Raw genomic sequence first — 16,003 nt, 5'->3', positions numbered from 1 at the left:
GGGATTATTAGGCAGCAAACCTTTAATAAATATACAATGGGTAATTTACAAAGGACACACTCCTTGGGGGGGGGGGGGGGACATTTGGTGTGCCAACATGGTTTAATATTCTCTAATGAAACACAAAAAGCAAAAAAAAAAAAAAAAAAAAGAAAAAAACATGTAAAAAAAAAATATTTTAAATGGTGACATAACTAGAAAAAAAAAAAAAAAAAAAAAAATGCACATTCCTTTACAAAAATGACTACTATAAATTATGGAGGACCACCAACCAAAACACACGTCTGGCATAGAAAACATTATTAAAGGATTACATCACAAGCAAGAAATGTGACATTTCAGTATGGGACAACTCTATTGAAATTGCATCAGCAAGAGAACGGGGTTATTCTAGCAAGAGAAGAATTAATAAAACGAGGCAAGAAAATGTGGTTTAGTGCGCCTTTTTAAGACATTGTTCTCTTGCTAGAATAAAAGGTTTCTAATGACGAATGTGCCATATCCCAAACAAACGCGAGTTTTACCTGAACGAGCGCTCCCGTCTCCTCATTTGGACTGAGCATGCGCGGGGTTTTTGTACGCTGCTTTTGTGTACAGACGACCGAACATGTCTGACGGACACGATTCCAGCAGACTGTTTTAAAGCAAGACCAGGAAACAGTTGTTCGTTGGAAAACGGTCTGGCCGACGATTGTTTGCTGGAATCCTGTACGTTACACGTACACACGATAGGTTAAACCGATGAGAATGGTCTGATGGACCGTTTTCATCAGTCAAAACCAATCGTGTGTGGGCGCCATCGGTTATTTAATTATCGGTTAAAAAAAAAAGCAAACTTGCTTTAAATTTAACCGATGGATTCCTAACCGATAGGTCAAAACCGATCGTTGGCACAACCATCAGTTAAAAATCCACGCATGCTCAGAATCAAGTCGATGCATGCTTGGAAGCATTGAACTTCGTTTTTTCAGCACGTCGTTGTGTTTTACGTCACGCGTTCTGACACGATCGTTTTTTTAACCGATGTTGTGTAGCGCGACGGACCATCAGTCAGCTTTATTGGTTAACCGATGAAAACGGTCCATCGGTCCGTTCTCATCGGATGGACTGATCGTGTGTACGCGGCATAATAGTTATTGTTCTATATTGCAAGGTTTACAGTATTGCACATCAATGTGATGTTTTTTTTCAGATGGCTCTCCCCCCAGGAGATCCGTGCACCTGCTCTGCCTCCCTCATTCGGCCACACATAATATGTGAAAGTCTGACGGAAGTACCCTTTCTCCAGTGGTGCTCCCACTCACGGGAAACACTTAAATGTGTCTTTATGTTGATCTATCCATTATTTTCTCTAACCATTAGTATTCTATTCCTTTTTCTTACTCTAGTATTCATCTCCATTCCTCTCTCTTCTTCTCTCTTGGATCGTATCGATTGACCTGAATAACTTGGTAATGGGTAAGTCCCCTTTGTCTATTCAGCTACAATGGCACCATTAAACATTCTGTCCCTGAATGTTCAGGGACTAAACATTCCCCAGAAACGTACCAAGGCCTTCCGTGCATTTCATGCCAGAAAGGCACACATACTTTGCCTACAAGAGACCCACTTCACGAGTACTTCCACACCCAAATTTATGTCCCATTTTTATCCGCAATCCTACACAGCTTCGGCTACCTCCAAGCATCGGGGCACCCTTATAGCCTTTCCTCGTTCTACCCCATTTACTCTCCAATCCCAAATAAAAGATCCTGAAGGACGCTACTTGATTCTTACAGGACATATTATGGACATTGCAATAACTGTAGTTTCATACTATGCACCTAATAAGCAACCAAATCCATTTATGTCACATTTACTACAAGTTGTGAATGACCATAAAACAGGTACAGTTATACTGTGTGGAGATTCTAACTAGGTCCTCCTCCCATTTCTGGATAAATCCCCGTACACACCATCTTAAGATAAATCTAAAATGTATTTTTCACAACTTTTATCCAAATATACTTTGGTAGATTCATGGAGAGAAGGTAATCCCACTAAACATAGATATATATACTGGGCCAGATTCACGTAGGTGAGCGGCGGCGTAACGTATCGTAGATACGTTACACCGCCGCAATTTTTCATCGCAAGTGCCTGATTCACCAAGCACTTGCGATAAAAACCTACGCCGTCGGCCTCCCGCGCAAGGCGGGCCAATTCAAATGGGCGTGTGCCATTTAAATTAGGTGCGCTCCCGCGCCGGACCTACTGCGCATGCTCAGTTGCGCAATTCCCGTCGTGCTTTGCGCGCCGTGACGTCAGTTTTTTGAACGGCGACGCGCGTAGCATAATTCCATATTCCCAGACGGCTTACGCAAACTACGTTCATTTTTAAATTTCGACGCGGGAACAGCGGCCATACTTTAGACAGCAATACGTTTGCTGACTAAAGTTAGGGCACCAAGGGGGCGTGGCCTGGCAAGCGATGGAGTAGGACGTGGGTAGAAGGAGCTCCTCTGGCTGAAACTCCTGTATAGGATCCTGGCTGACTATTTTAGCTACTAAACTCCCTAGAAATCCGTCTGGAGGCGCAGGGATAAGTAGGAGATATGTCCCCACCGAAGAAAACAAATGCTGCGGCAGACAAACTGGCTAAATACCGCCACGATGGGGGAGAGGAGCAGGCCAAAGATGGCGCCGGCGAGGCCTCGGGAGAAAATCGCCATGCGGCAGAGACAGCTAAAGTGCTGGAGGCAATAGCGGTGCTGCAGGGAACGCTGACGACTAAGATCGACGAAGTGAAAATTGACATTTCACTCATGAGGCAAGATCTGTCTGCGGTCCGTGAGCGGGTGAAGGAGACGGAAGAACGCATAGGAGCTGCAGAAGATGTGCTGTATCCCATGCAACGGGCGGCGGAGGGGGTGCAGCGCCAATTACAACAATTACACGCGCACCAAGACGAAATGGAGAACAGACTCCGCCGCTGTAATCTGCGCTTTATAGGGATACCAGAGAGAACAGAGGGCAGAGACCCGGCGGAATACCTGGAACAGCTACTGATAAAAGTGTATGGCAGAGAGGCATTTTCCGCCATGTTTGCGGTGGAGAGAGCGCACAGGATTCCAGCAAAGCCCCCTCCTGAAGGGGCACCTCCTCGCACATTTATTGCTAAGTTCCTGAACTTCCGTGACAGGGATAAAATTATGCGACTGTCCCGAGAGAAGGGGAACATGCGGGTGGAGAATGTACAGATAGCAGTGTTCCCGGACTTCTCAGCAGAAGTACAGAAAAAGAGGTCTCACTTTCAAGATGCGAAACGCCGCCTACGTGTGCTGCACTTAAAGTATGCCATGTTATTTCCCGCCAGACGTGCGAGTGGAAGAAGATGGTCGTGTTACTGTTTTTCGACTACCCCGGGGGCAGCAGCAGCTGAAATGGCTGGATCGGAAGGGGAGACAGGAGTGAGGCATGGATCGGCAACTGTGAGTAACGCACGGGGGGGTTGGGGACAGGCTGCACGAGGAGAGGAGAATGGTGGACCCCCCCCCCCCCGTATCCTGTGTGAAACTGTACAGAAGGGATACGCTGCTGGGACTTAAGTGACCCATAGACTGTGACTTGGTTATCTGTTTGTCCCTCATCTCCCATGGGGAAGGGGGGAGTTAATTTTGTTTGTGGGACATGGACATGGGCCACAGGGAAGAGTGGGAGATGATATTGGTGTTGGCCTATGAACATGCGATGCCTCCCCCCCGGGGCTCCGGGGGGGGGGGGGGGGTGTAAATTCCCTTTTTAATTTCGTTTTTCGGGGGGGGGTCGGATGGCCCCTCACAGACATGCTGTTTTGCTACGGTGGAAAAGAGCAAGATCCTGCAACGGATTTCATAAAGCGGTGGGGAAGGCAAAAAGCGCTGGATTTGATGAGCCAGAGGAGCAAAGGACCTGGAACAATTGGGGATATGTTGAGTTTTCCCCGTTTCGAATCCACGAATTGCTCAGTGAACAATCGTCCCGTTAGACGAGTGTATAATGGTTTATCCATGATACACACAGGACCTAAGAACCGTGCCTCCAGTCAGATTTATCTGCTGGAAGAAGTATTCTTTTTTTTATTCATATGGGTTCTGTTGGTTGGGGAATGTATGCTCACACCATGTTGGGGAGGTGCTGGGCTGGGTGGGGGGAGGGGAGTTGAGAAACACCAGGGCCACTGTTGGGACCCTGAACGGTTGTTGTATTGGAGTATGTGGTTTATAGCAGGGAAATGGCAAAGTAAATATGTTAAAACAGGAAAATGGGATGTCCAAAGGTTTATGGAAAATACACAGGTGAATGGGATGGGTGTGCTGCAGATCCGACCCCGTAAGCTAAATTTCATGGTAAAAAAAAAAAGTTAGGGCACCAAAAAAACGACTAACTTTGCGACGGGAAACTAGACTAGCGGCGACGTAACGAACGCGAAAAAACGCCGTGGATCGCCGTTACTCATAATTTGCATACCCGACGCTGGTTTACGACGCAAACTCCCCCAGCGGCGGCCGCGGTACTGCATCCTAAGATCCGACAGTGTAAAACAATTACACCTGTCGGATCTTAGGGATATCTATGCGTAACCGATTCTATGAATCAGTCGCATAGATAGAAACAGAGATACGACGGCGTATCAGGAGATACGCCGTCGTATCTCTTTTGTGAACCTGGCCCACTATTCCCACCCTCATAAAACATATTCAAGGATTGATCACATATTCCTAACTATAGGTATGCTCCCTGAAATTATTACAGCAGATATAATTCCTATCCCATGGTCTGACCATAATGTGGTAATCACGTCTATTAAATCAGCATTACCCAAAGGCCACGACCCTACTTGGAACCTCCCAGACATCCTACTCAAACACCCATCTTATCGGCAAACCATTGAACAAGCCATTAAAGATTATATCTCACTCAATACTAGTCCAGAAATTAATACATTAACTCTTTGGGAAGCCCATAAACCAGTTATACGTAATACAATTCAGAAACAATCAGCCATATTCAAACGCGAACAGAAAACCCTTGTGCGTAAACTGGAAATGGAGTTTAATACTGCCTTTATATCCCATCAGGACAATCCATCACCATTAACAAAATCCCGTTTAGACAAAACTCGTGATGCATATGACTTATTTCTAACTGAAGCAGTGGAAAAATCCTACATAACTATTTCATGAAAACCAATAAATCGGGTACCTACCTTGCATGTACGCTTAATTCCTTGAACAAACCCTTTAAACCAATCCGCTTAAAACTGGCAAAAGATGTTTACACGAGCAACCCTACCAAAATAGTTCAGAAATTTCATTCCCATCTGACCTCATTATATACATCATCTAATAATTTCAACCCGAAAATAGCAGATATATTCTTCTCCGATATAAACTTACCAGAAATTTCCCTTGACCAAAATAATTTATTAGAAGGCAACATTACACCTGATCATGTCTCCGAGGCTATCAAAGACCTAAAATTAAACAAGAAACCAGGCCCAGATGGCTACTCCGCCTTATATTACAAAACTTATACAGGCACGTTATCACCAATCTTAGCGGAAGCTTTTAATGTATATTAGAAGGAAAATCCTTTAGACAAGAAAATTTGACGGACATCGTTTGCATGATCCCCAAAACTCTCATTGACGATACCTTATGTACGAATTTCCGCCCAATCTTACTCCTGAACTTAGAAATCAAAATTTTAGCCAAAATATTAGCCAAAAGACTAAATAATGTAATAGGTAAGCTTATCCACAAAGACCAGGTAGGTTTCATGCAAATGCGCCAGGCGGGTGACAATGTCCATAGGGCAGTATTGCTAGCTCAAATAGCTAAAACCCGTCAAATACCCTCTTGTTTCCTATCCCTTGATATAAAAAAGGCTTTTGACTCCTTATCATGGCCTTACCTTTACTACACATTGAAAAGATGGGGTTTTGGCCCCCACTCCTTAACATGGATCGAAGCGCTTTATAACAAACCAATTGCATACATTAAATATGCAGGCTATAAATCTAATCCATTTAATATAGAAAGAGAAACTCGCCAGGGATGCCCACCCTCCCCCCTCCTATTCGCCCTCCTAGTAGAACCTTTAGCCCAACGAATCCGCACATACCTGACAATCACAGGTATTGAAACTGCTGGATACCATCATAAATGATGTCTATTTGCAGATGACATACTCCTATTTCTGTCATCCCCACAAGTTTCTGGACCTAACACCCTGTTCATTCTAGACAAATTCGCAATGATTTCGGGACTTACAAAAAATCCCAAAAAATCCAGAGCCCTAGATATATCCCTCTCCAAAGTCAGACTCGGACAAAAATGCACTCCCTTTTATATGGACTGAGAGGTCAATCCCCTATTTAGGGGTTCACCTAACAGCCTCATATTCAGATCTTTTTGTAGCAAACTATCCCCCACTCCTCAAACAAAATTACAAAACCTTTACAACAATGGACACGTCTCCTGATCTCATGGATAGGTAAAATTAATGCAATTAGAATGACAATTCTCCCAAAACGACTTTATTTATTTCGAGTTTTGCCGATCCCTATCCCATATTACTACCTTAGATTACATAGAAAAACATTAACATATGTCTGGGGCTCCATTAAACCATGTGTATCATTACATACGCTGCATTTACCAAAACTCAAAGGAGGTCTTGGATTTCCAAATTTTTCTAACTATTCTAGAGCGGCACACATTGCTAGCCTCTCTAAATATCACGCTACACATGAAATACCCCTATGGGTAATAATAGAAGTGGCAGAATGTGACCCTCTTTCTATTTCCAATCTGTTATGGCTCCTCCCCAAGGAAGGCAAAACCCTACGTAACCCCATCACTAAATATTTTTTATCTTTATGGGACAAACTAAGATTTAAGCACCAGCTACAATCTTCTCACAACCCTCTTTTGTCATTTCTCAAAAACCCTGCTTTCTACCCAGCATGGGTCTCACCCAAATCATTTAAGATCTGGAACTCATTGAACATTACGCGGCTTAGTAACCTAACTTCTTCAACATCCTTTCACACATTTCCTACCCTTTTTAGATACTTCCAAATCAAAATTTTTTACACACCTTTGTTAAACACTGATATCTCTCTATCCCAAATTACGATGATTTTTGAATCAGCATGCCTGAAAGACCCTCATTTAGGGATATGGCTGATTGGTCCAAAATCTGGTCTGCAACAAAATCCTCCTCACCAAATATCCTGGCGGTAGAAACCAACTACAAAGTTTTAACTCGTTGGTACCTTGTTCCCTCCAGGTTGGCCAAATTTACGCCAAAGCAAACAGCCCAATGCTTCCGGGACTGTCCTGGTCCAGGCACCCACTTACATATTTGGTGGTCGTGGTTCTGCCTGTTAGTACAAATATATTGGGAAAAGGTATTTGAAACTGCTTCCAGAATATTTGGTCTCACTGTGCAACCAGACCCAGCCACAGCCTTGCTCAACCTAAAACGGATCTCATTACACATAAGCAATTCAAACTTCTCACTCAACTTCTTACGGCAGCTAAGCAAACAATAGCAAGGGCATGGAGGACCCCTAACTTAGGAGACCATACGTAGAGTAAATGACTTCATGTCTCACGCCAAAATGCTAACTATAGAAAGGGATCAAATTCCGGTCTTTGAAAAAATCTGGAACCCTTGGATTAATTATCACCTTCTATCATTCCGCGGCAACTCAATTCTTATGCCATGGTAACTGAAAGATTCATTTGGTAATAAATGACTTACAAAACCAAATTTCTAGAGCTTGGGTGTTACCCTACTCATTATCGTGAACATTATAGTGTTCTGTTCAAACACTCAGTGGACTTCTATACTTCCTTCTCTAATTTCCTACTATCCTGTCCTATTCTATCCATTTTTATTTTTGTTTTTTTGTCTATCCTTTTATTTATTTTTTATTTTTATTTTATAACTCATTTTATTTGAACAGTAATAAAGTACTGCTTTACATAATTATACTTCAATATTCCAGGTCCAAGTAAAACAATTGATATGATAAATAGTATTTCCAACTACAGTCATGAATATCTTGATGTAATGATGTATTTACTTTTCTATTTTCTGTTGAGTTTATATAATTTACTTATCTGTACATATATAGTGGACCATGAAGTTTTTTTTTTCAAACCTGTTGTAAGTTGGATAACTTATTACAACATGTATAACACAAGATTTGTACTTGGATTATCATATTCATTCAATAAAATACTTAGACAAGAAAAAAGTGCACGATGACCAAGAGCACTGAGTGATGGTAGCATTTTCTCTTTCAATATAGAGCAGTACATCTGTGAATTAATGATACCATCCATGAAATGCAGCTATCGTGATGGACATAAAACATTTCCATAGAAAAAAAAACTAATGGGAAATATAACTATCTGTCTTGCTGTAATTGACTTTATTTTTAGAAGCACAATTATATACATTCCTTAAAGAATTTCAGCCTTTATGCACATTGCCATTGCTATTTCCAAGTCAGCTGAGTTTTGTGGAAAGACGCAAGGATGAGCATTTGAGATTGATTTACTATGAGATTGGAGACTGTTCACTTTGCAAAATGTATGTTCAATTAGCTTAGTAACTTGTCGTGCCCAAGCTACATTTAAACCCAAAAGCCCAGTTCATTTGACTAGTGTGATCACTCTATACCAGACATCACTAAATGGCGGACCGCGGTCTGGGTCTGGCCCAAGTCACTGTTTCATCCGGCCTGGCCGCAGTCCCACCATTTAGGAACCTGATCAGCTGCCCTCACTGCTGTCATCCTTATCAAGTTGTTATCGGTGGCAGGAGAGCCCTGCATGGATGGCAGGAGGATGACATTGGAGGCAGTACTGCAACCAATCACAAGCTAGTTACCAGGAAAAGTTGTGCAGCTCCTCCTTCCGAAGCAGTCCTGCCGCCGATAACCCCCACCTGCTTCCCGGGGGGCAAAAGAAGCTGTACTGCCACCGGTGTTCCCCTCCTGCCTCCCAAGGTTCATGCATAGCTATCCCGCCACCGATGTTAGCCTCCCACCATTCAGGTGGAACTGTCTAGCCTCTGATGTCAGCCATAGATGTGAAGGATGTGTGGGAAGCAGGAGATGATGCAAAGGGAGGCCGAGGCAGGAATCTGGCGGAGGGGGGTGATTTTACAGGGGAGGCTGAGGACAGGAATGTAAAGGGTGTGGTGAGGACAGGAATGTGAAGGGGGTGAGGACAGGAATGTAAAGGGGAGCTGAGGACAGGAATATAAAGGGGTAGGTGAGGACAGGAATGTGAAGGGGAAATGGGGACAGGAATGTAAAAGGGGGGCAGGAATGTGAAGGAGGAGGGAGTGAAATAAAGGCAGAATGAGGGCTGACCATAATGCTGGTGTTGTGTAAACATACAAAATCAGCACTTTTAGCGTTAATTTTACTTTTCTGTTTTCAATCTACAAAATGTGTGTACTCACTGAAAATTCTCCATATATCCCTTCGAAACCATTAAAGAAAGTTATGTCAACAGTACTAATGCTTAAAAGGGAACAATTTTTTGATACAATGTTTACCTTATTAGATTACCACAAACATAAATTTAGGCCTGATTCACACCTATGCAGGTTGCAGTTTGCATATTCCAGGTGCATTTTGCGTTTTTCAATACATGTTTTTGATCAATTGAAATCTATGGAACCAAAAACCGGAAAAAAAGTCTCTGGCCCTTTCCACGAAATGCACAGATGTGAACATGACCCACAGGAAACCATGTTAAATTGACTGTAGAGTTTCTGCAAAACCTAAAAAAAAACGCACAAAAAAAGGCATAGGTGTGAACCAGGTTTCATGAGGGTTTTTTTGTTCAAATATTAGAAGGTAATCCCAGCACCAACTGAGCTAAATGAGCAGGAGTTTATGTTTAGGCCACGATAAGCGTGTTCAAAGTTGTTGAAAATCTTTTCCAACAGGCTTTAGAATTTTCTAGTCCATGAATGATCTCTTGCTTTTCTATGCAGAAAAGGAAATAAACCCACTGCTTAAATTTGTTATAACCTAATATACACCTATTTTCATGTGAAGTCCTGGCATCCTAAGTAATGTCAAAGTGTACAACTCACATGTATTTATAAACGTTCACAGAAATCAAAGTACTATCCCCAGGCAATGCCTTCATTTGCTTCTCTATACTTAAAAATTAGCCACACTTTGAACTAGTTGCTGCTGTGTATTTTAATTCATCATCCAGTCACTGACAATCCACCTGAGCTTCTCTCTCACTGACGCATTTCATTCACAAAGAGCTTAAACTTAGAGTGAGAGCTAAAAGGCAGAGGAACGTTCTTATACACACATCAATGAAACACTTAAGCATGCAAATCACCAATTCTATCGGACACATATTGCTGCCATTCTACATCAAATATAAAGAGGAATTAGATTTTCTATTTCATGTTGACGCAAAGTATTTTTCATTTTACACTTAACACACATTTACCTAGAGGTTTAGGGGTAGATCCACGTACAACGGCGCATTATTGCGCCGGGCGTAGCGTATCTAAGATACACTACGCTGCTGTAACTTACTTCTTTTTGTTTCGAATCCTCAACGAATTCGCGCCGTAAGTTATGGAGGCGTAGTGTATCTCTTGCGGTGTAAGGGCGCGGAATTCAAATGGATGTAATGGGGGCGTGTTTTATGTAAATACGTCGTGACCCAACGTAAACAGCGTTTTTTTTCTGCGCATGCGCCGCCCCTGGGGGTATCCCAGTGCGCATGCTCGAAATTTAACCGGAACAAGCCAATGCTTACGACGGTGACGCCATTCTACGCAAATTCTTATTCGCGAACGACTTACGCAAACGACGTAAAAAATTCAAAATTGTACGCGGGAACGACGGCCATACTTAACATTGAGTACGCCACCATATAGCAGCTTTAACTATATGCCGGAAAAAGCCCGAAAGAAAACGACGTAAAAAAATGCGCCGGGCCGACGTACGTTCGTGGAACGCCGTAACTAGCTAATTTGCATACTCGACACGGATTTCGACGGGAACGCCACCTAGCGGCCGCCGAAAAATTGCAGCTTAGATCCGACGGCGTACTAAGACGTACGCCTGTCGGATCGATCCCAGATGCCGTCGTATCTTGTTTTGTGGATACAAAACAAAGATACGACACGGGAAATTTAAAATTACGCTGGCGTATCAGTAGATACGCCGGCGTAATCCTTTTGTGGCTCTGCCCCTCACATTTTAAACTGGGTGTATCTTTCTAGTATAGATGATATAAGAGAAGATGAAATCAACGTGTATTCTAGCAAGGAAGTACAAGATCAAATAACTAGGATGAGAGATGGTTTCTGTACTTACAGTGCTCAGCATGAGTGCACCCCTTTTGAAAAGTATGGTAAATAATATAACTTAGATTACAAAATCTTAATTTTTACTCAAATTAGTTGATGCAAAAATGAATACACCTCACAGAAAAAACTACTACATCTAGTATTTTGTATGACCTCCATGATTTGTAAGGACAGAACCAAGTCTTCCAGGCATGGAATGAACAAGTTGGCGACATATTGCTACATCTATCTTTTTCCATTCTTCAAGAACGACCTATTTTAAAGCCTGGATGCTGAATGTAGAGTGATACTCAACTTGTCTCTTCAAAACTCCCCATAGGTGTTCGATTGGGTTCAGACCTGGAGCCATACGTGGCCACTGAATCACTTTCATCCTGTTCTTCTTTAGAAATCCAATAGTGGCCTTAGATGTGTGTTTTGGATCATTGTCATGTTGAAAAAGTGCAGGATGACCAAGAGCACTGAGTGATGGTAGCATTTTCTCTTTCAATATAGAGCAGTACATCTGTGAATTAATGATACCATCCATGAAATGCAGCTCCCCGACACCAGAAGCATCTGTGCAGCCCCACAGAAGGACACTGCCACCACCATGTACACTCACATGCATTTAACAACTTTCAGTTTTTTTACAGTGGTTTCACTGTAGGCACCATGCATTTTTCTTTGTACTCCTCACCTTTGCGACACCATACAGTTTTGAAGCCATCAGTTCCAAAAACATTTATCTTGGTCTCATCACTCCAGAGTAAAGTGCCAGTAGTTTTCTTCTTTTAGCATGGGCCCTGGCTAATTCTAGGTAGGCTTTTTTGTGTAAGGGCTTTAAGAGAGGCTTCCTTTGTGGACGACACCCATGCATGCCATTCCTCTGCAGTGTACGCTGTATTGTGTAATGGGAAACAATCACCACAGTTTGGCTTTCAACTTATTTAGCTAACTGTAGTAAACTTACATGGCGATTTTCTTCAACCCTTCTCATCAGAAGACGCTCCTGTCGAGATGTCAACTTCCATGGAAGGCCTACATGTCTCTGTGAGATGGTTACAGTTCCATCTTTGTTACATTTTTGTATCACTTTTGCTACAGTATTCTGACTGATAAGGAAAGCTTTGCCGATCTTCTTGTAGCCTTCACCTTTCTTGTGTAAAGAAATTATGTTCTTTCTCAGGCCTTGTGACATTTTTCTTCCATGTGGTTTCATTGCTGACAGCATTAAATGGGAAAGGGGTTTTCTTTGTTAAAGGGGTTGTAAAGGTTCGTCTTTTATTTTCTAAATAGGTTCCTTTAAGCTAGTGCATTGTCGGTTTACTAACCTTTTCTTTCGATTTCCCTTCTAAATGTTTTTTTTTCTTTGCTTGAATTTCTCATTTCCTGTTTGTCCTCAGTATGCTTTCCACCATCATCCGAGCGGTGGAAAGTCATTTAGAACAGCTTACTGAACACCTTACTGAGGAGAAACAGGAAGTGAGAAATTCAGACAAAGAAAACAAAGAAAAAAAACATTTAGAAGGGAAATTGAAGGAAAAGGTAAGTGAACCAACAATGCACTAGCTTTAAGGAACCTATTTAGAAAATAAAAAACAAACCTTTACAACCCCTTTAAGTGATGTCCTTTTATAATCAACTGTCTGCTGAACATCTGTTTAATGAATAATTAGATTCACCTGTATTTGAATTAGGATTTTGTCATCTAAAATGTAGCTTTGCTCCCAAGACTTTCATTGGGGTGTATTCATTTTTGCAACATGGTTTTAAATTAATTTGTAAAAATAAAAATCATTTTTGTGTGTGCAAAATACAAAATCTTGGTTGCAATCAATGGCCAGCATTTGTAGGAGTAGTTTGTAGTATAGTGTCCCATAGAAAATGTTAATTCTGAAAAGAAAAGTAAAGGTTTTCTGACAAATCTGTTGGGGTGTACTCATTTATGCTGAGCACTAACATTGTGCAAATAATAGGCAAGTATCTGTCAGGCGGTTGAGAGCTGTTATAAAATGTTTTTAGGGTTCTTAATCTTTTCCCATCTACAGCATTTTTATTTTATTTTTTGCACACGTTAACCTCTCTACCATTTATGCCTTTTTATCAATGCCCGACATTTCACAACGCCCTATCTTCACAATGGAAAAAGATCTTGTGGCGGCGTATCTCCTTCACATGATGGAGAGACTTATCCTGAAGTATAAATCCTCCCTGACCATTCATCTACTGAAGGCAGCTGAGGCCTGCATTCCAATGCTAAGGAAACAATCTAGCACCCCTCAAAAGCATTATGGTTTTCCAAAGTCAATGATATTCTAAATATGGAGGATCTCAGTTCCACTTTAAACAACTCAAAAGAGAATTTTTAAGCATGCTTGGAGACCATGGCAGTATTTCACAGGACAAAGGACAAACTATTTAAAACACCCACTCACAGGTAGAAACCCCCCACCCATGCAACAGACATGTTCCATGTGACACTACTGTACCTAGTGGTCCCTTAACAAACTAGTCCCTATTGCTCTTCGCTTACTTTTTTTTTTTCAATCTTCCTCTTTTCAAATAACCCCATATCATACCAGTTTTTTTTTTTTTTTTATCCCAGATTAGTCCCCTTACCTGCTTAAGGTAGCAAATAGACAGGATATGTCTGTTTCTCAGCATTCTACTGTAGTATTGAAATGTCAGCTACGCTATGCACCATTACACAACTGATATTTGTGAAACTTGCACAATTGCATATGATTCTGGTATTGAATGTGATATGCTTGTAATGTGATGTTTCTAAATAAAACAAATCTGCATTTTTGGCTATACCATTTCCTAAAACCCTCAGAACATTCTGAAAGCAAAGGCTCTATAAAATAAAAATATGGTAGTTGCAATTGTTGAGTTCAGCGACCCTGTGTTGACTGTACACCCCAAAATCCCCCCCAACTGGTCAGGCTGGCGTCCGTCGTGCTCACTGTCCAGTGAAAAGGAAGGAACGACTTACCGGTCTGAAGGGCCGGGGACCTCTGCCACCAGATCAGGCGGCTCACCCGGATTTGACAATCCAGAGACAACGGAGATTTGTCCCATTCTGACAGGATCTCCTTTTGCAAGACTCAGGTGTGGAATTGAGCATACAGTACCGCCTCGAAGGAGGCCACCGTGAGACCCAGGACTCGCATGCAAAAGCACAGTGACAACCACCTGCGGGACGCCAACAGCTTCACCGCAGCCTGAAGAGTCTGCAGTTTGTTTGAAGGGAGAAAAACTCTCGCCTCTGAGGAGTCCAGAATCAAGCCCAGGTACTCCAGGCATTGAGCCGGCACCAGCACTGACTTCTGGAGATTCAGTACCCAACCAGACTGGCAATCGCCACATCCTCCCTTAATTCTGAGGCGGAAGCAGCTCTCAGAAGGAGGTCGCCCAGATAGCCCACGATTGCGATCACTCGCTGCCTCAGCAGAGCCAGGATCGGGGCGAGCACCTTGGTGAAAACCCTTGGTGCCGACGCCAAGCCAAAAGGGAGAGCTACAAATTGGTAGTGATCGTCCCCAACTGCAAACCGCAGAAAATTCTGATGCCTGACGCATATGGGGACATGCAAGTATGCGTCCTTGATGTCCAAGGACGCCAGAAAATCCCCCGGATTTAAAGCAGTGGGCGGTACTGTTCAGTTTTGCTGTTTTTACATGTTTTACATATTTCTGCCTAGTCCTCTCCTGATAGAAGGCATATAACCCTAAGGTCAAGATTAAAAGGAGCTGTGTCCGTCGATGAACGAAAGAGAAAGGTATTTAGCAGTTTAAATTTACTAAAACTATTGTATTTCCATGTTCAGTATATCTGGTCTCATACAGTACACAGAATGCAGGGTCCTCAGGGTCCTAGGTTTAGCAAAACTTTAATGATAAAAGGTATAGATTTTCTGAGCATGAACAGCAATGAAAATCTACTAATCTCTGGACAGCTTGTTATTTTCCATAGACAATACTGTATATTATTGTTAATTGATTTCATGACAGTAGGCCACAACCCCACATGAGTGACAACCGATGACACCACAATTCTATAACTGACCATGTGCAGAGGATCTTGATAAGCCATATCAAACAATTTTGGTTAATCATTATTGTTCTTCCCCATAATAAGCAGGCTTTACAGATGTCTCTCCAATCTTCCCCTTCCTACTATAAAAGGATAAACATTCAAACCTAGGGAATCCCAGCACACATATCTGGTAAAAAAAAGAAGAGCTTTCAGCTAATGTTTGTCACAAAATATGCATTGGCTACAGCAACCTGCCAGCTATAACTTTTGAGGTCATAAAATATAAAGTCGTTTTTTTTTTTACAACTTTAAAAACAAATTTAAACTTTTCCAATGAAATAATAAAAAATAAAAATGAATCCTAGCTTAACCTAAATTGTGAAATCACATCACTTTAGAAACTTCATAGTTTATAGGAAGCCAAGCTCTTTGACTTCTGATTGTTTGAGTTCATTCACTGTGTGAATCATATAATATCTCACCTTTCCAATTTAAACAGTTTCTTGCAAATTCCACCACTGCTAGCTGCATGCCCAAGCATACTCCTGGAATAAAAAATAAAAATGAAGCAAGAGGTTTTCATTAC

At 41.9% G+C, this 16,003-nt stretch overlaps 1 protein-coding gene across 5 annotated transcripts in view; it reads right to left on the bottom strand.

Annotated features, from left to right (window-relative positions):
* Nucleotides 1–16,003, bottom strand: part of CTPS2 (CTP synthase 2) — a 414,745-nt gene that overhangs the window by 192,988 nt on the left and 205,754 nt on the right. For all 5 annotated transcript variants that reach the window (XM_040338655.1, XM_040338657.1, XM_040338654.1 and 2 more), the window contains one exon: nt 15,900–15,962. In XM_040338655.1, coding sequence (XP_040194589.1) covers nt 15,900–15,962 — 63 coding nt within the window. The remainder of the gene's footprint in view (nt 1–15,899; nt 15,963–16,003) is intronic.

The sequence above is a fragment of the Rana temporaria genome, chromosome 2 (assembly GCF_905171775.1).
Source record: "Rana temporaria chromosome 2, aRanTem1.1, whole genome shotgun sequence".
Lineage (NCBI taxonomy): Eukaryota > Metazoa > Chordata > Amphibia > Anura > Ranidae > Rana > Rana temporaria.
The sequence above is the reverse complement of the archived record's forward strand: the minus strand, read 5'-3'. Positions and strand labels throughout refer to the sequence as shown.